The sequence below is a fragment of the Cercospora beticola genome, chromosome 4 (assembly GCF_033473495.1).
Source record: "Cercospora beticola chromosome 4, complete sequence".
NCBI lineage: Eukaryota > Fungi > Ascomycota > Dothideomycetes > Mycosphaerellales > Mycosphaerellaceae > Cercospora > Cercospora beticola.
In genome coordinates, this window is record NC_088938.1 from 1,630,959 (window position 1) to 1,649,609 (window position 18,651).

Below are 18,651 nucleotides of genomic sequence, written 5' to 3' on the forward strand. Positions count from 1 at the left end.
GGGTGCGTGGCCCACGGCCATCGACTGGACGGCGGCAGTGATGAACACGCACCTCGCGTCTGCCTTGACTGCGCTAAGCAAGGCGCTCGATGCAGGTACCGCTGACGCCAGCGATGCACCGCATGTAGAGAACGAGCTCAACACCTACTTTGGCCAGGCCACCGCCTTCTACTTCGGTGAGGACGCCTTCGCCGTCAGGCAAGAGGCCTTTGATGACATGCTGTGGGTGGTGCTCGCGTGGCTGCAGCACCTTCGCTTCATGCAAACCCACTCTCGCTTGCATTACCAGTTCCAGCCCTGGCACGGCGTGCAGTTCAAAGCCGCCTTCGCCCATCGCGCTCACATCTTCTACGACTTGGCGAGTCGTGGTTGGGACGAGAGCCTGTGTGGTGGCGGCATGGTATGGAATCCTACTCTGGAGCCGTACAAGAATGCCATCACCAATCAGCTGTGGATTGCAGCCTCGGTAGGCATGTATTTGCACTTTCCCGGTACGAGTACCACTTGAGCACCGCATGTATCTCCAGCAATTCCTACTCACTGTGCCTAGGAGACGACAACTCATCTCCGTTCCAGAGCGACGACGTTCGCGCCAACGACCTCGAACATGCCAAGCCACATGATGCCCATTTCCTCACTGCGGCAGTGCAGGGGTACCGCTGGCTGAAGCACAGCAACATGACTAACACGCAGGGTCTCTATGTAGACGGGTTCCACATTTCGGGGATCGAGCGGAACGAAACACAATGCGACTCCAGGAATGAAATGGTTTACACATATAATCAAGGGGTAATCCTTTCTGGCCTGCGTGGACTATGGGAAAGTACTGGCAACACCACCTACTTGCAAGACGGACACGAACTTGTGCGGAATGTCATCAAGGCGACCGGATGGCGGGTCGATCGAGACCTTGTCTCGTCAGAGACCTCTGAGTGGGCCGGTCTGGGTCGAGCGGGGATCCTGGAAGACTTCTGTGATGCCAAGCGCGATTGTTCTCAGGATGCCCAAACCTTCAAGGGCATCTACCTACACCATCTCGGGCAGTTCTGCGAGCCCTTGCCAAGAGAGCCACTCTATCCGGGCAAAACCTTTGCTGCTAACAATGAGCTTGCTGCGCTTCACCGTACCAGCTGTCAAGACTATGCCCCTTGGATCGCACACAATGCTCGCGCCGCACTCGAAACGCGAAATTGTGAAGGACTATTCGGCGGGTGGTGGGGTGCCTCACGGGGTAACTATATACCCGCTGCACTTCCCGCAAGTGCGGTGGACTATCGCAACAATGCTTCAGAGCTCCTACACCGACCTTGGTCGACTTCAACAGGCGGCCAACAGATTGCAGGAGCTCCGCATGTGCAAGACCAAATCCCCATGGCACCCCTCATGAATCGCAGTGCAGGTAAATGTATCACCACGGAGGCCGTTGAGGGTCGCGAGGGCGACTGGAATGATCGCGGACGCGGCCGAACAGTGGAGACCCAAGGTGGTGGCGTTGCTCTGCTCACCACCCTGTTGGACCTCGTCTACGCCGCTTGAATGGGCTTGCTTTCGGCCGCGCGATCTCCTAACGACAACGTGCTGACGTTGAGCCATTAGCCTTGCGTCTTGTTGCCGACCTGCCAAGCAAGCTATGCCAACACTGATGAAAGTTACAGGCTCGTGGTCAATCAATAGTCCGCGTTCCTGCGAAGCCAGCTTGCGAGATGTATCTCGAATGGAGGAAGCCAGACCCACATCCCTCGCACTGCAAACCCAAAAGGGGCAAAGGTCACGACTTCACATCCGACCAACCCCTTGTACACAGAGATGACCTCGGCCACGACATCAGGCAAAACGAAGACCAAAAAGCAGATCAGTCAACACAGCCATCTAGCTACTGTCCGGATGGCTCCGTGAAGATACTTAACTTAGCGTGGAAGAAATCCGGCCCCGCTCAGGGCAGTGGCCATAGCTGGTGGCTGAAATCTCCTGTGCAAGACGCGAGCTGCCATCTTGCGACTCTTCTGGCTCAATATGAGGTGTTCTCGATCTCAACGATGCTCAAAAATGTTTTCATTGCACCATGACCGCGCATCCCGTGCATCAGTCACACGCAGCAACCCACGCTAGACCACGAACATGTCTGGAGACCGGCTCGGATCACTTACATGGCCGATGATACCGCTTGGAAACGCACGGATCCAAGTGATGGACAGGCAGGTGCATGCCTTTGTGCGGCACTTGAGCCCCGAGTTCGCTGATTGGATCGTACAAGGCAATACAGCGCACCGTGATGCAAAACCGCGATGTGTTTGTCTGAAAGATGAGTGTGAATGTGAAGTTTACAGCCTCCGGACTCCGGACTCAAGCTTTGGACCCCAGTTCAGCAGGGATCTGGGCTGCTGGGTGCGGACCCTTGCACTACATCGACACGAAGAATACAATGTGATATAAACCAGTCGTTGGATGAACAGCTTCGAGGCATCAGTCCTGCCTTTTTGAAATTTGCACAATGTCCAACGATAGCAATCAGGATTGCACTCCCGACTTCCGTGACCTCGATGCTTTCTTCAACTTGAGGACTGTTGAGGCCCATGCCCCACACATTATCCCATATATCAAGAGCGACTCTCGGATCATCGATGTTGGTTGCGGTATTGGATCTATCACAATCGATCTCGCGCGCCGCGCGCCACATGGATACGTGCTGGGCGTCGACTACTCTGCCAGTTCGTCTCTCCATCGCCGTTGGTCCCAGCAGTTCAACTTACACAGGTTGGCCCACAGGTTCCGTTGCGGCCGCGAAAGCTCAAGCTGCCGCTGCTGGATTGACCAATGTGGAATTCATGCAAGCTGATGTCTACTCCCTTCCATCGTCCATTCCGTCCAATTCTTTCGATATCGCTCACTGTCACCAACTGCTTGTCCATCTCGATAAACCCATCGATGCCTTGAAGTCCATGTCTCGCGTTGTCAGAAGCGGTGGCATCGTGGCGACACGAGACATGCATTCTCAATGCACTCGACCTACCACTCCAGCCATACAACGAAACTGGGAGCTCTATCACACTCTATCACGTCAGCGTGGTGCGCACCCGGAAGCAGGCCTCATCAACTCCCTTTGGATGCAAGAAGCCGGCTTCGACAGGGATCATGTTTCATCGGGCGACGTCGCCAATCTCTTGATGGAACCAGAGGAGAAGCGGCTATTTGCGAAAGCCCTTCTGCCCAGTTTTGCTGCGACGTATGGGAAACCGATAGAGTCCGAAGACGACGAGAACTGGCTGAGAAAGTTTAAGAAAGATACTCTGGCTTGGGCAGATACACCGAATTCGAGTTTCATATGGTACGATGGCTGGGTCATTGGGGAGAAGACCTGGGAATGAAGTTTTGCAACAAAGAAGTAGACGCAAGAGGATGAGAATATGGATACGATGAGATGTCGACTTAGCTTAAATTGTAAATTGACGAGTGATGATGGACCCAAAAAGAATGTAAGAAATCAAATTGCAACTTTCCTACGTGAACAGCACTTTGACTCTTCCAACAGCCCTTCCATCCCCCTTCAACCTTTCTTCACAGCCCCCTCAAACTTCCTCGCACTCTCCACCCCCCAATCCTTCTCCCCCAACCATCCCACCCGATGCACACACCACTGCTCCGTATCCGGCTCCCACTTCTCATCAAAATCATCCAGCGTCCCCGCGGCAATACTCACAATTTCATCCCACAGCGGCGTAAAAGCGAAAAGATTCGAACTGCAAATTCCGCATGATATTCGTGTAAGCTCTGTTCCGGAAGAAGTGGAAGTATCTTGGTAGGACTTTTGTGAAGAGGCACCGGATGTTATGGTGAAGCCTGAACGAGGGGTTATGCTTGCGAGGAGGAAAGCTGATCCGGTGACCTGTGGGACTAGTGAGAAAATTGTTGGTTTTTGTCTTTTCATTCGGTGACGACGCAGTAGTGGAGGGCTATTTCTGGTCTGGTTTAATGTTGCACTTACTCGGCGACAGTTGAGACAGTGGCAGATTGTATTGTAGTAAGGTTTCGCTGAAGCGCCAGTGAGAGAGTATTTGATTGCGCCGCAAAGGCATTGACCTGTTCTTGTGGGGTTTTGGTCGTCGGTGTCTGAAGTCATGGTTGTATTCGCGGGCTTTCTGTGTTTCTGCTGATATGCTGTTATGCTGCAGATGTATGTCGTTGAATTGAAATGCGAAAGATGGCTTTTCTTTTTGCGGGGTGCTTTTCAAGGGCGTTATTGCTTCTCCAGAATGGTCTTCGTACTCTTGGTCTGTGAATTCTTGACTCGATCGGGCGAGGTCGCATGTTGTGGTGGAGACCTTGACGTATGTAGGGACGAGAAGACTAGCTTAGCTATCAGGTTGCCAATCACAGGCAATTGAAAGCTAGGAGGTAATATTCTGGTACTATAGGCACTGGTCCTGTAATCGTCTGTGGAGATGAATGACTGTAACTTGTCTCCCTGTTCTTCTTATGCAAGAACATTACAGCATTGTCACTCTTGCTTTGTGATCATCACCCCAGCTTTATTTTCCATCAAATATGCTGCTTTGATTGCCGCAAGATGTGCATCCATAATGAAGCACAAGCGTCCAATTTGCGAGTTCATCACAAATACGAACGTGCTTTATTATTCTCTTTCCATGCCTTCTCTTCCTCCGAATTCGAAGGTGGTGGATCGATGCCTTGAATGCGCCACAAATCTCTCGGTGTCTCCGCGATGTGGATTTCCCACTCGATCTCAGGTCGCTGAAGGATGTATGGACGCAGAGTCTGCATGTCAAGTCCATTAGTTCAGTACACAACGCAAAATGATTACCAAGCTCATTACGAACCTCATTCATCTTGTCCATCCATGCTGTACGTTGCTTTCGGCCTGCTTCAGTATCAGGATTCGGCATTTGTCGTGCGATTTGCTCCACTGTTAAGCGGACGAAGTTCTTCTTCGTCTCTCCGCCAACCCACAATCCCTCTTCTTTCACGTCGACAAATATGACATTGACATAGAATGCAGGTAGCATCGCATATTGTTTGGTGATGGCTTCTGCGATACCTTTCCTCTGGTCATAGGTGAAGGTATCTGGGTGTGCGTAGATTCTCCAGAGCGGCATGTTGGGTGGCGTGTAGCTGAGTGGGCTAGAAGGGTAAGATGATTTCCCTCAGAAGACGAATGAGCTTTGGGTTCTCCGGCAGGGCGTCTCCATATTCTCTTATATCTCGTCTCCAGCCAAAGTTTATGCTGAGCTGGAAGCCACAATCCGCTGTGATGGTGGAGCCCCTCCTGCGGGGATTAGTGACCGATGACGGATTGATATAGGAATGTGACCTGCTGTCCAAACGCGCATCTTTGATCCCTCGGTAGCGTTGTGCAGTCGCGTGGAGCATAATGAAGCTGCTGCATCGTCACTAGCGGCTGAAGTTCACTAATCTCAATATGCATCCCATCGAAGGCTTGCTTGTGTACGAGGTTGCACTCGGATCCAGAATCTCTGTACCTTCAGCCGTACATGTCGTGAGTTTGACGGCCAGCAAGTCGCAATCTCCATCACACGGCCGTAATTGCATCTTTCAGGCCTCCAGGTCCGCACGTTTGGGCAGCATGAAGCCTGCTTGAAGTGGCTCACGCCCACGCTTGCCGCGGAGCGTCGGGGTCAAAGTGGCTCAGACAAATGAATCAGTCAGCATGCTCCAGATGACTGAGATGAATGCAATGCATCAATCGGTTTTTGTATGAAGCTGGTATTTGGAGTTGTTGTTCCAGTCTGTTGTGGAAGAAGGTGCGGGTCATGACGTCGAGAGCCTCGAGACGAGGGCTCTCGGCTATGAGCGTTTCCACGCGCGCTCTCCTTCTCCCTGGCATCCACATCAACATTGAGCAACATCAACGTGACTTCAAAAGCTCCCGTCACGCTGCAAGACATGCGGACGGAGAGCGGGCGCACTGCAACGCGTCGCCATGCGCCAGATCAACGGCCGCCGTTCCCGTCAGACAATGGCTGAAAGGAGGCAGCCGTCTGTCCTCGCGAATGTGCTAATTGACATAGTCTTGCAGCCTTGCCTCGTGGAATAGCTCTGCCTCCTGGCACATCGGCAGTTCTGATGGCATGGAGTCGTAGCTCTTCACCGGCCCGTGAAGCCATCACGCCGGAGAGACCGTACAGCACAGAGCAGACGCCATGGCGCGACAGAACCAACTCTCTCGGGTCGCACGACATCGCAAGTACACTGTTGAGCTTCGTGGAGACCACAAGCTCGACGTAATTTGTACTATGCCCGACTGCTTCTCCAGTCACTGACCTTTCGTCCACCTCATAAACACGTTACACTCAGGATTTCACCAGCAAAATGCCCGAATCGTACACAGGCCATTGCATAGCAGTGCAAAGCACTTTTGCATCCTGCGCCCAGCGCGTCGACTCACTCCGCACCGAATGCACCAAATCTTACACAGCTCTCACACAATGGCCCGGTCCTTGCGAGTGTACATACTATGCTCAAGATTTGATGTGCTTCGACGAGCAAGAACTCTGTGCATCGCAAGTCTGGTCCCAAGTCCCGCAGTGGTTTCGTGATGGAGTGACTTCTTGTCTGGCCAAGGATCCCGACTACACAATTCGTGCTCAGCTCGGGCAATTCTCCAATCCATTTACCGTTTCTGGTCTTGCTGGTAGCCTGGCGGCTGCAACAACCTTTGGTCAGGATGATGTGAGCACGACCGCAAGTCCCGGCAGTTATGCCTCTGGGTTACCGAATGCGACCGCCGCAGCTGCAAGTCCTCCAGCCAGCCGTCGGACCAGCTTGTCAGGCAAAAGTATCGCAGGTATCGTGATCGGAGTCGTGGCATGCTTGATCTTGGCACTACTCGGGCTCTACCTGCTTTTCAGGCGCAGGAAAGCGAGGGAAGGGGCGAGTACCATCAAAGCCAGCCACGAGTTGCATGCAGAATCAAATGTTCATGAGAAAGACAACACAGCCATCTATGAAAAGGAAGGCATAGATATGTCCGAGTTGCCTCCACCAGAACCTGTCGAGTTGTTCACCGAGGAAGCAGCACTGGAACTGGGTGTCCCCCCAACGGGTGACGCCGGGAGAGTGCGCGAGAAGACGTTTCGATCCCAGCCACCATAGTAGTATATTATGCTCGAGCAGATATCGGTCCGTATTCGCAGGCACAGCAGCCCTCAGTGAACTGTGGGGCCCAAAACTACGGACATTCGTTAGCTCTTCTATCTGGCAAGCCAGTAGAATCACGTCTCGCTGCACGAGATACACTGGTACAGCGTTCAAGTCACATTCAGGAGTACCAGTGGCGCCAATGCACATACACATATGCTTCTGCCCCAAGAGCCCTCATCAGAGTGTGGGGACATTCGATGCAAACATCCGCTGGCGTCCGTTTTCTGACACCCAACAAAACAGCAGAAACGGCAGCCTCCGAAATCCTTCCAAGCCTCCGTGGCGTTCATGCGGCACCGGAAGCGCGGTTCAACATCGTGCAAAGTTCCATACCGCCATTGAGATCAGTGCTGCATGGAACCACAACTTTCAATTGTGCCCTCTGCCGACTGTGGATACCTTTTCTGCAGACAACCGCTGGTGTCCGCAGACTCACTACCATCAGGAATGCTTACCGTCATATACACTTCGATCGTATCATCGTATTCGCAATGCTGGCGCAGAACGACACATCTTGCCCTAGTCGTCAGGATATGGATATGAAGTTTTGCCCTGTTGCCCTCTACCAAGTGTGGGGAACGCATCTGCAGACATTGAGTAGCGTCTCTTCACAACTTAGCCAATCCTTTGGCATTTGGCCCTTGTCACTGTGCTGATCTGATCGAGCGGCTCCGAGAAGCGGGCCCTCGCAACAATCTGAGGAACCTCGACAGCGGCTCTCGCATGACCTATCTCGCCTGGTTGTAATAAAGTTCGCTAGTTGATCCCGGTAGGGAAACCTATGTTCGAACTAGTTAACGACCCAGCCAGCTAACATCAACAGCTTTTCCTGCTGTGCACAGTATCGCGAAATGTATGCCCTTCAGAGATCAGAGTTCAATGATGATGATAGGAGGTACTCGCTGCAATTGTGGCTGACCAATGATGGAAGTGTACTTGGAATTTGGAACATGATTTCAAGAGGCGTCGGTGGACCCACATCGACTTGAGGGCTCAGCTCGCTCGCCGAAACCACATCACTGAAACTGTTGAACAATGTTGTCGCTCACTGTATTTTGCACTTACTAACTCATTCAAACACCATGATCAAAGATTTCCGACTGCGATGCATTTTCATGATGCTTTGAATCCAGGAAGCCAGAAGCATGCAGAGCCAATTTGATGAACTTTGATATGCTTGGCGTCATACAGCAAGGAACAATTAATGGTCTTATGCGTCAATCTCTGCACAGCAACGAGCCCCACGACAGAACAAGTTGTCACCGCAAATGCAATGATTGTTGTCAAACGCTATCTCTCAGCTCAAGCTATACTCACTTAGTACTCCTGCTGTCTAACAATCTCCGGAGAAATCAAAAATCCACATCTTTCCTTCAATTTCTGCTTCTTCAACGCTTCTCGTGCGGCATGACTACCATTGACACCACCATACCCTTCTTCCGGTCCACCAATAATGTAGATTCCATAATTCTCATCCTCGAAATTCGCCTTATGCCAGCCTTGCAAAGTGGTGTTATCGATCGAAGGCTGACCCAATGCAGCAAATGAAGTCCACGATCGGCTCTCTCTGGGAACTAACGCGTAATCCTCAGGACTGGGGTGGAAGGGAAAGTCGTAGATGTCGTAATGCGAGAGATTGCCGAAGGAGTATGCTAGCTCACTGGTGTGAGGAACACCGTATCCGTATAAGGAGAAGTTGGTTTCAAGTAACGGCGTGATGATTGTTTGGTTTTGATCGTAGAAGTAAACGTCGTTTCCGGCTTTCGCTAAGGCTTCTCCGAAGTAGACGGGTTGGCAGGTCATGAGGATGTCGCGTAGGATCCTGCCTGCGCGTCGGATTTCTGCGTTTAGTTCGAGGGTGCCATTTGAGAAGTACTCTGCCTGAAAGTCGGATTGTGGATATAGGTCGAGGAGCTTGTCCAAGTTCGCGTCGGTGAATCCGGGTAGATAGTCTTTGAAGAAGTCGCGGGTTGCTGAGGCATTGGTGATCGTTGCCGGTGTGTAAAATGTTGTGTCATCTTCACACCATCCAATCATGGTGGTTACGTTGTAGAATCGTCCCGTGGCGATGAGCTCTGACGGAGCTGCTGGTAAGAAGTCGCCATCCACTACAGGCAGCCAGATGTCTCCCAAGTTCATGAGAGTCGATGTGGCGTTTTGGGCGTCCAAAAGGTCGGCTGTGGTGAGATTTCTCAAACACTGCAGAGTTGCATCGGAGTCCAGCTCGGTGGTGTTGCACTTGGTATAATCCGCGACCGCCTTCATCGCATCACGGGTGAAGTTGGCGGTAATGCCGCCTTCCAGGATCTGACTCTGCCCAATGGCTTTGTGAAAGACTGATGGCTTGCTCGCGCCATAAGCCATCATCTGCATACCAATTGCCAGGCCACCAGAGCTCTGTCCATGAATGAGGACATTATCTGGGTCTCCGCCAAATGCCGCGATATTGCTCTGAACCCATTCAAGAGCTAGTCGATGATCGCGCAGTCCTGCGTTCTCGGAGCACTCTTGCTTCAATGCATCCGACTGGGCGAACCCAAAGATGCCCAGTCGGTAGTTAATCTGCACTGAAATAACTGGATGACCATGGGCGACGGACTGTAAGATCATGCCTCCAGGCTGAGAGATGGGGTCGTCCTTGAAGCCAACCTTGAAGCTTCCTGGTTGTTCGTTAGCATGCTAATCTGGGTGACACTGGATGATGTACTCCAGCAGCACGACTATGTGTCACAGGCAGTCGAAAGCATACCTCCATGTATGTACAGCATTACCGGCAGTCTATCATGATGAGTCGTTCCATTTGGTCGATATACATTCAATCGCAGACAGTCCTCCGAGGTCTCTGTTACGTTTCCCAAATACGGCGGGACGGCGTTCAGTCCTAGTAGCTGAGGGCAAGCAGGGCCTGGACCTTTCGCTTCGATTACTCCTGAGGGTACAAATGGTCTCGGTGGCTTGAACCTGTTCGCTCCGCCCGTGTCTTGTCCATAACGGATACCCAAGAAAGTCTCCACTTGATCCTTGTACAGGCCTTGGTACGTTGCGTTCGCCGTAGTTGCATTAGGCGCACAGGAGTATGCTTGCACAGATGTGAAGAGTGCCACGGCGGCCACGGGAATCCACCCTGACTTCATCTCTGCGGTCTACTTGGGCGGTGAATGGAGCAAAGAGGCTCAATATCGCGACACCGTTGCGCTCACAGGGATCCCGGTGTGCAACCCTGGCTAGCTTTTGAGGTCGCAGCTGTTAAATGTCCTGTGCGGCTCCGCTGGTGGAATAGACTAAACAGAATGATGAAACTTTCAAATAGAATACATTGAGATGCATTGTCTGTTGGATCCTCTGCTCGGATACCACATTGTGACGCATGCAACGTCACCCATTTATGCCCGAGAGAGGACAGGATCGGCGTACAGGATCGACGACAGTCAGGGAGGAAAACCGCGTCGTCGTAGCATTGAAGCTGAATTCCCTGTTGACCACATGAAAGTCTGGTCTGTCGCTGGTGATGAAGCAGAAGCTATAAGCAGATCAAGAAGGTACGAGCTGTGCGAGGGAAAGTATATGGAAGATAGGCCGCCAAGATGGGACCCAAGAGAATGCTTGATTCGAGAGTGCTGAGAAGTACTGAGGCGGTATGGGAATTAGTCTCATCCCAACAACAATTCTATCACCGCAGTCGGGTTTGCTCCAGTGACGCCCTCTTCGTCGCTTCTCTGACAGCACGCTCGACATCAGAATACACTCGCTCCTCGTCCCACGACATGACCGGAGCCGCAGGGTGAGGCGCCGTCGGCACATAGCGGTTCTTCGCGTCTCGAAATGTGTCGCATCGCTGCTCCCACGCCTCGGCCGCTCGTCGTTCTTCCTTCGACAATGGCGGAGCAGGTGGTTCATACTGCGCCTCAGGCGAGGAACCGCGTCGCTGATGTTGCTGTTGGTGTTTCTTCCGCCGAAAATACGTCTTCCTCGACCAATGGTCTTGCGGTTCCTCTTCGTACTGGCGTCTAGATCCCGGCGCGGCCTTCTGCTGATGTCGACTACTTCGCAAGTACGATTTCCTGGACCAGTCCTCCTCGCTCTTCCTATCGCTGGCAGAACTTGACGCACGATCTCGAGACCGACTTCCTGAGCAATCTCTCTTCTCGCGAGGATCTGCAATCTTGTGGGCGTGGTGAATGCATTTCTCCCCGATGGCAGTGTCGACCAGCTTCGTCACGCCCGTCGCACAGATGCCGGCGATCGCAGGGTCGAAAGGCATTGGTGGAGGATCGAATGGAAGGATCGAGCTGACTTTGCCTTGATACAGGATTTCAAGGCACAACAGGCGCTAGTAATTTGCAGTGGGTCAAGTATACTGTAGCGTGGATCTTCGTAAGGAGCTTTCAGTGGTCGCTGATGTGCAGCAGTCTCGTTGTAGTTGAGTACGACTTGTCTTGCACCCACGACACCTCCTCACGAACACCACGACTCACCGCACAGTGACGACACTGACAGCGTGACACTTTCGGCTGTCGTGTGCCTGACAGATCGCTCGGTAGCGAGCCTATTGCGTGCAGGTGCCACACGAAATAATGTCGTGATGGTTGCCCGCCACCGCGCTAGTGGAGCCATACCAAGAATTGACTTCAGCCGAGCTCTGGGGAAATGGGGCTGAAACGTGCAGAGGGGTCTAGAATGTCGTCACGAATGCCATGAAGCGATGTCCGGTCTGTATACACCATCTCTAGGCAGCGACCAGAATCCCCGCCGACGAAGACGCAGTCGACCACAAACGATGAACATCACCCCGCAAGACGTCGGTCTGTCCAGTGGAAGAGTGTGAGCAACGGCCACTGTAGCGCTGAGTACCTCTGGCCATGCCCTTTTCTCGTCGTTCAATCTTGCCATTTCTGACGTCGGCAAAGACATTTTCGAGGATAACTTCTTGGTCATTCAGTCGCCTATCTCACCTCTCCGCGGACTCAACACAAGTTGTATGCTTAACGATAACCTCCGCGGCGCAGTCCACGTGTACTCCAAGCTTTCCCTCGCGCACTCTTGCAGCTCTTCTCTTGGCGTCGTTGAGCTGGCCAGTCTGAACGCAAGAAATGCCAACAAGCATTCGCCACTCTGAGATCAAATGACATCGGTCCAGGCTCGCTGTCAAGAAATCCAAGAATGTTCTTGAACAACAATCATGGCATATGACATAGACAGGTAGGTGAGAGCAGTGAACGAGAGCGTATATAACACTGCGAGAAAAGTAAGTATTGCACATCATCAACAACAAAGCAATCGCCTCCATATCGAACAAGAATTACAATATTATCGCCCACAAACAACACTCACAACACAACCACAAATCTACACTCAAAAATCAATCATGTGTCTTCCATTCCGTCGTCGACGCACACAAACAGTCGTCGTGGAGAAGCCACGCTATGGCAGCCCCCGCATGGGAGGCGGAGGAATGATGGGAGGCGGAAGAGGAATGATGGGAGGAGGTCGAGGGATGATGGGAGGGTTCGGTGGGGGACGAGGACGCGCAGCATGCCCACCTCGATCGCGTTTCGGCGGCGGCCGTCGCTGCTAAACAATCGCCAATCAACAGCAAAGTCCTGGACAAGAGTTCAAATCCATCACGACGAACAACGATGTCACGATACGGACCTGTAAGACTACTGAAGAGAAGAGTCACGAGAGAGTGAAGGCGCCTGGGGAAAATTTCCAAAGTGTACTTTTAGCAATTGATCAGCACGGCATTGGGAGGATTTATTTGTACGATGAGGATGTGACTGAATGAAAGAAACTATTCCAGATCTACTACTGCGAACTATCGAAAAGGTTGCAAGCCATCAACTTGGTCATGCGATGCGTCTTCGTTCGAAGACTGATCCAACAGTGGCCTTCAGACAGGGTTTACCTTGCACGATTCGAGCTCATTTGGCAACGACAACCAGGCAGCAATTTCTGCTCCATCGAACTCAGCAAGATTCCAGTTCTCCATCCCGTGATCGTGGCCTCCATTGCCTGCATTCGAGATCGACCGCAGTGTTGATCATCTTGAGAAGAACAGAAATGTTGTGCACGGCGCACGCTGCTGCACGGGGACGACACCAAGATCACCCTTGACCACCTATCGGCCGCGTATGTGGCTGTGTCCAGTTACTCAATCCAAGTTCTCCACTGTCTGGTAAGGCGATAGAAGTCTGGAACTGGAAGAGGAGCATGCTACTTGTCGACGGCAAGGTTGCTCAGGCACCAAGGGAGTCATAAGTGCTCACCCTTAGCCCATTTTTCTTGGGTTAAAGATAATTGATATCACTTGAGAGATCCATCGCCATTCTTCTTTCCTCGAAACGCCTCAGAAGTACAATCGTCCAGCATCGTTCTTCCGAAGAGTGACAGACTTTACCGAAGCGAGCTGTTTCTCAATCCAGACAGAAGCATACCAGCAGCATCAGTCGTACGCACAGCAATGTGCCTGCCATTCTATCATCGCAGCTACTACAGACCGCATTGCGGCGGATATGCAAGACCTTACCTTGGCGGGAGAAGAATGTACGGAAGCTATTACGGTCGTGCAAGCTACCAACCTGGAGGACGACCACACCACGAGTACCGCCACGAATACCGCCGAGGCCATAGCTGCGGACCTGGTCGTCGATAGGTACCCCGAGTTTCGCATATTCCTACCGGGCTCCAGCTCGAACGCTGCCATAAGTGTCCGGAAATCGAAGGGGACCGGAGCAGGACTAGATACTCGTCCAACGTGAAAGCGAGTCTCGACGACGACGGTCGATGTAGTAGGAATGTATGCCATCTAGATCCGGGAGGAGATGGTGTAGTCACAACGAGAGCGAGGAAAATACAGGATCATCGCGGTTTTCTGTTATTTCAAGGTGTTGCCCGGTATTCTCTTCCATCCTTTCACTTCAGAGACCTTCCAGCTCCGCGATCGAAGTCGATGAGATCTGAGTTCAACGTGAGTCGTGCTCGTACTCGTCCTGACGTTCAGCGTTGCGAATATGATCGATTCCAAATTAGCGTTGAATGAGGAAGAACAATGTTGTCGGCAAAAGAGACGTCAAGTTGGCTTCGGCGTCGGCAGAACAGCGGCTTCTCTCCAAACGTTCTCGAACTTGACCAATTCTTCTTGTCGCCGGAAGCAAAATTGAACGAAGCCCCAAGCATATCCGCAACTTAGAAGAGCACCGTGATGGTTTGTAAGATGGCCAGGACGAGAGGCATCCGGGTCTCGCTGCCTGATGAGTCCCCGCGCGCCATCATTCGAAAGGCCTGAAGTTGAGAGTTCTGGTGTTGCAAAAAGCAGTCCATCAAGGTCGTCCATTGCTCTGGTCTCTAACCAACTTTTGCAGCCAACTGCCAGTCATGCCTATCCCGACAGAAGTAGTTGGCAGTTTGCCGCGTCCTCAGAAATTGCAGCGAGCGTACGCCGATTACGACGCAGGCAAGATTTCCCAGGAAGAATTTGAGAAGACCCAAGATGCAGCTGTACAAGACTCACTCATACGCATGGCTGAGACCGGGGAGGCATTGATCACTGATGGCGAGCAACGTGCCAGTTCGTTCGCCACATATCCGATCACTGATACTCTCGGCGGCACAGGGTTGGCAGATGGTTCGTAGCGAGCAATGATGCATGTCTCGTCCCTCGACACTGACTTGCGATCTCAGGCCTCGCGGGTGGTGGTCAGACTGTGGCCTTCTTCGACGATGGTCATTGTCGCCAGCTGCCTCGTCTCGCCCGAGGACCTTTCAGGTACAAGACCTACGCGTACGACAACTTCAAGAAGTCGGCACCATTCGCCCAAGGCAAGGCAAGGAAGACGGCAGTAGTCTCTCCCAGCATGATGTATCTCTTGTATCCGCTGAAAGAAGAGGTCGAGGGATACCCAAGAGAGCGATTCTTGGATGACCTCGTCAATGAATGCGGGAAAGACATTCGCGGTTGTTTCGAAGCCGGAGCAAAACGCGTTTCGATTGACTTCACTGAAGGCCGTAAGTCTCACTCTCTCACTTGTCTGCTTTTCAACATTGGTACTGACCTCGTCTTCTCTCCCTTCAGGCCTTACAGCCAAGAATGACCCACGGAATCCTTGGACAAATGAGAACCTCCTTCAAACCTTCGTCGACCTCAACAACCGTGTCCTGGCCCGTTTCAGCCCAGCTGAGCGCCAGCACATCGGCCTCCACACTTGTCCTGGCGGTGACTGCGATAGCGCCCATTCCGCCGAAGTTCCTTACCATACCCTCCTTCCTTCACTCTTCCAAATCAATGCAGGCTACTTCCTCATACAGCTCTGTTCCGAAAAGGACAAGATCTCCGTGTACAAACAGATTGGACAGCATATTCGGCAAGACGCCGATGCTGTGAAGCAAATAGCGTTCGTCGGAGTGACGAGCCCCCAAAATCCGAGGGTTGAAACTCCAGAGGAAATTTGTGCGGAATTGGTCGAAGCTGCGAAGTGGATTCCGAAGGATCAGTTGGGTGCGACAGATGATTGCGGTTTTTCACCTTTTTCGATTGATCCGAAGCCGAATTTTGTCAAGGGACCTGATTATGCGAGAGAGATTGCGGTTCAGAAGATCAAGAATAGAGTCGAGGGGGCGAGGATGGCGAGCGAGAAGTTGGGGATCTGACATCACGTTCTGGAGGAGCGTGCCGAGTCAGAGAGGACGTGAGGTTGAACTAGCACGGATATTTGGGCTGACCTTGATGGAGTGGCCACAAGCATGTCCAGTCCCAAAGGTCCCCGGTGCTGGGCAGAAGCAGAGGGTACGAGACACTGTCCGGCTTCGAATATGACCACGAATGGCTTGGAACTGATCATTCGGGACCATACATGGTCTTGCTGCAAGGCTTCGACGACGGAACAGCAAATGTTCGTCCGCGGTTCCTGTTGTCAGTATCGACCAGAGACATGGCTGCAATGGAACAGATGGGGAATGTGGAATATGCACTTCACAATCTTCTGTTGCCTTCGTCATCGTCTGCAGTCGCGAAATGTTGCCTCTGCTGCCGATTGAGCAGTCGTCCGAATGGCTTCTCTTGCACCCAGCATCACCTCAGTTTCTGCCCATCAATGCTCTCTCATGTGCAGCGGGCAAGCGTTGACCCACTACTCCTCCACATTGGAGAGGTACTAGTTCTCTTGAATGAGTCGTGCCGTTGATCTGCATGTATATCCTTCCTCGGCTTCAGCCCAGTCCAGGGGAACGTTTGCACGCATCCGCCAGACTCTATATGGAATTGTGCCATCGTGGCTGAAGGCCTCGGTCTTGGAAGTCGACCCGCGGACTGGGTACGCAATGACTTCGGTCCATGGCATGCCGCTCGATGGCACTGAGTACACAAACCGGTGTCAGCTGTTTCGAACTTCGCCTTGCACGTTTCCTGCAGAAGCACAACTTACGTTCGCAACAATAGGTGTGATGCATCCAGCCCTCTGGCTCGTCAAACATGTTGCCGAAGGATGTGTAGTATGGCTGCGGACGTCGGCGAGGGCGTCGGGTCGGTCTCTGTCCGCACGTTTCGTTGGAGCGTTTCACTCCTCGGGGGCGCTGCGGACCATGGCGACTCTCCCGAGGCAGTTTCTCTCGACGGTGACGAGTACGTTGGCACTTTTGTAGACCCATGCTGGCTCGCTCAAAATGTGGTCAGTTCAGTCCAGCACACGATCACATCCATGAGACTCACCTCGAGCTTCAAAGTGAGTCGAGATTCAAAGCGTGCAGTATTGTGGTGGTGAGACAACTCCTTCGTGACTCGGGTGAGGATTCAAGCTGTCGAGGCCGCGCTGCAATAATGCTGATCTTGAGGATATGCCAGTAGCGGATGTAATTGCTGCAGCGTTGGTAAATGATTGGCTCTTGATACTGTCGCTGTAGTTGGATTTGGTAGAACACGGAGAAAGGAGAAAATGGAGGACAACGCGAGGAGGGCGTTGTTGACGTGGCGCAGTGGGTTCCTGCCTGTGCAGTTCTGGTTGTGGTCCATTTGCAGTAACGAGCGGAAGTTGTGGAGAGGAGAGGCAGCCGCTGCACTGCAAAGTGCATGTTGACATATTGCCTGGGTGATGGGTACAGCATTGCGGTTGCCGTGCTTTCGACAACGGAAGTAGCCATGGAGGCGTCGAATACCGCAATGCTGAGAAGGACCTGTCGTCAGTGTGTATACTTTGTCTCGACCTCTATCGACAAGAGTTGTGAACATCATAATAATGAATCTGCTGGAAGTGAGCATCCGCAAACGGGACTAGTGATGGGTGCGTTGATTTGGGGGCGACAGCGTTGTTTCATTTTGACCGAACGGATTTCATTCAGCAGCTCAAGTATAGCGCATTGGATACGCAAGTGGGCGTGTCAGCCCAGGCAGCGTCGTGTCATGTGCTCCCATCCATTTTGATGGCCCAGCTTCTTCAAATGTGAGCTGGCCATGCATGCGATGTGGTCGTGTCAATGCATCCATTCCTGCCTCTACGCCATACACCTCCTTCCCTACCGAGCATCAAAGCTGAGACGTCTATCGGCGGGCCTGCTTCTTCTCAGCCTCCTTCATGACCTTCTTGACAATCTTTTGCTCCTCGATCAAGAAAGCGCGAGTGACGCGGTCCTTCACGCAGTTGGCGCAGCGCGAGCCACCGTATGCGCGCTGGACGGTCTTCTTTGGGTGGGAGATTTGGGCGTATTCGCGTGGACGGAGCGCTGGGACCTGTAATTCACCTCCGTCAGTCCTCTGACCCGTCTTTCTCAAGTTTCCCATTGAATCCTGTGCATATTCGTCCTCCTTCACGTCGTGCTGGCTCGTTCGAGATGGGTAGACCAGGATAGACCTACACCTGCAAGCTTGATGCCACAGTCACCACACTTGGGTGCAGTTCCTCGCTTCTTGATGTGCAAGTAGCGGAGCTCGCCACCAGGAGTTCTGATGATGCGGGTCTTGTTGCTTTTGGTGTTGTAAGACACCCGGCGGCGCTGTTCAACATATCCAATTAGCCCAAACACATTCCCTCACAACTCCTGCCACTGCCGCAGCATCGTCGGTATTCGAATCGCACGTACGAAGGTGAGTCTGTTGGAGCCCATTGTGATTGTCGAAGTCGGGGATCGCTGGGTGGATGAGTGTTCGGCGGAGTGTTGTCGACTTGCGGTGCGCTTCACGGGCGGAGGACTTGTGCGCAAGATTTCGAAGGGTGCCAAGACCGAATCGCTGAGGTGGAGGCTCAAAACAGAGCGGACCAATCAATGCAGCCGGAACAGCCCGCTTCATGAATCGCGCATCGCATCCTGCATCTCGAAAAACTGCGGCAGCGCGACGTGAACGACACGAACGCCACCTCGCTGTCCACCACCACAATCGCGCAGGCCACAGCGCGTCCCGGTTTCATCTCCTTTGACTCGAAGATCGCGTGGACTTGGAGGAATCGCGTCGTGGCATAGCAGGACAGCATCTGACCAAAGGCGAGCTCG

The 18,651-nt window shown here is 52.6% G+C and overlaps 9 protein-coding genes across 9 annotated transcripts; 4 read left to right on the forward strand and 5 right to left on the reverse strand.

Moving 5' to 3' along the window:
• Nucleotides 1-40: 40 nt before the first annotated feature.
• RHO25_006287 (uncharacterized protein) lies at nt 41-1,536 on the forward strand (the record flags this gene model as incomplete). Its single annotated transcript, XM_023597124.2, has 2 exons — nt 41-491; nt 551-1,536. The coding sequence occupies 2 exons, from the start codon at nt 41-43 to the stop codon at nt 1,534-1,536; spliced, it is 1,437 nt and encodes a 478-aa protein (XP_023453040.2).
• A 955-nt stretch (nt 1,537-2,491) lies between these two features.
• Nucleotides 2,492-3,365, forward strand: RHO25_006288 (uncharacterized protein; the record flags this gene model as incomplete). The annotated part of the gene is made up of 2 exons (XM_023597125.2): nt 2,492-2,708; nt 2,767-3,365. 2 exons carry the CDS (start codon nt 2,492-2,494, stop codon nt 3,363-3,365), a joined length of 816 nt encoding a protein of 271 aa, XP_023453020.1.
• A 1,243-nt stretch (nt 3,366-4,608) lies between these two features.
• RHO25_006289 (uncharacterized protein) lies at nt 4,609-5,111 on the reverse strand (the record flags this gene model as incomplete). Its single annotated transcript, XM_023597126.2, has 2 exons — nt 4,609-4,773; nt 4,836-5,111. The coding sequence occupies 2 exons, from the start codon at nt 5,109-5,111 to the stop codon at nt 4,609-4,611; spliced, it is 441 nt and encodes a 146-aa protein (XP_023453022.1).
• A 1,234-nt stretch (nt 5,112-6,345) lies between these two features.
• RHO25_006290 (uncharacterized protein) lies at nt 6,346-7,128 on the forward strand (the record flags this gene model as incomplete). The annotated part of the gene is made up of 1 exon (XM_065602767.1): nt 6,346-7,128. One exon carries the CDS (start codon nt 6,346-6,348, stop codon nt 7,126-7,128), a length of 783 nt encoding a protein of 260 aa, XP_065458839.1.
• A 1,365-nt stretch (nt 7,129-8,493) lies between these two features.
• Nucleotides 8,494-10,310, reverse strand: RHO25_006291 (uncharacterized protein; the record flags this gene model as incomplete). Its single annotated transcript, XM_023597127.2, has 2 exons — nt 8,494-9,836; nt 9,926-10,310. The coding sequence occupies 2 exons, from the start codon at nt 10,308-10,310 to the stop codon at nt 8,494-8,496; spliced, it is 1,728 nt and encodes a 575-aa protein (XP_023452403.1).
• A 536-nt stretch (nt 10,311-10,846) lies between these two features.
• On the reverse strand, nt 10,847-11,437 carry RHO25_006292 (uncharacterized protein; the record flags this gene model as incomplete). Its single annotated transcript, XM_023597128.1, has 1 exon — nt 10,847-11,437. The coding sequence occupies one exon, from the start codon at nt 11,435-11,437 to the stop codon at nt 10,847-10,849; it is 591 nt and encodes a 196-aa protein (XP_023452399.1).
• Nucleotides 11,438-14,550: 3,113 nt separating this feature from the next.
• On the forward strand, nt 14,551-15,822 carry RHO25_006293 (uncharacterized protein; the record flags this gene model as incomplete). The annotated part of the gene is made up of 3 exons (XM_023597129.2): nt 14,551-14,800; nt 14,857-15,180; nt 15,248-15,822. The coding sequence occupies 3 exons, from the start codon at nt 14,551-14,553 to the stop codon at nt 15,820-15,822; spliced, it is 1,149 nt and encodes a 382-aa protein (XP_023452613.1).
• Nucleotides 15,823-16,325: 503 nt separating this feature from the next.
• RHO25_006294 (uncharacterized protein) lies at nt 16,326-16,644 on the reverse strand (the record flags this gene model as incomplete). Its single annotated transcript, XM_065602768.1, has 2 exons — nt 16,326-16,525; nt 16,596-16,644. 2 exons carry the CDS (start codon nt 16,642-16,644, stop codon nt 16,326-16,328), a joined length of 249 nt encoding a protein of 82 aa, XP_065458840.1.
• Nucleotides 16,645-17,704: 1,060 nt separating this feature from the next.
• On the reverse strand, nt 17,705-18,267 carry RHO25_006295 (60S ribosomal protein eL34; the record flags this gene model as incomplete). Its single annotated transcript, XM_023597130.2, has 3 exons — nt 17,705-17,893; nt 18,019-18,156; nt 18,244-18,267. The coding sequence occupies 3 exons, from the start codon at nt 18,265-18,267 to the stop codon at nt 17,705-17,707; spliced, it is 351 nt and encodes a 116-aa protein (XP_023452612.1).
• Nucleotides 18,268-18,651: the final 384 nt, after the last annotated feature.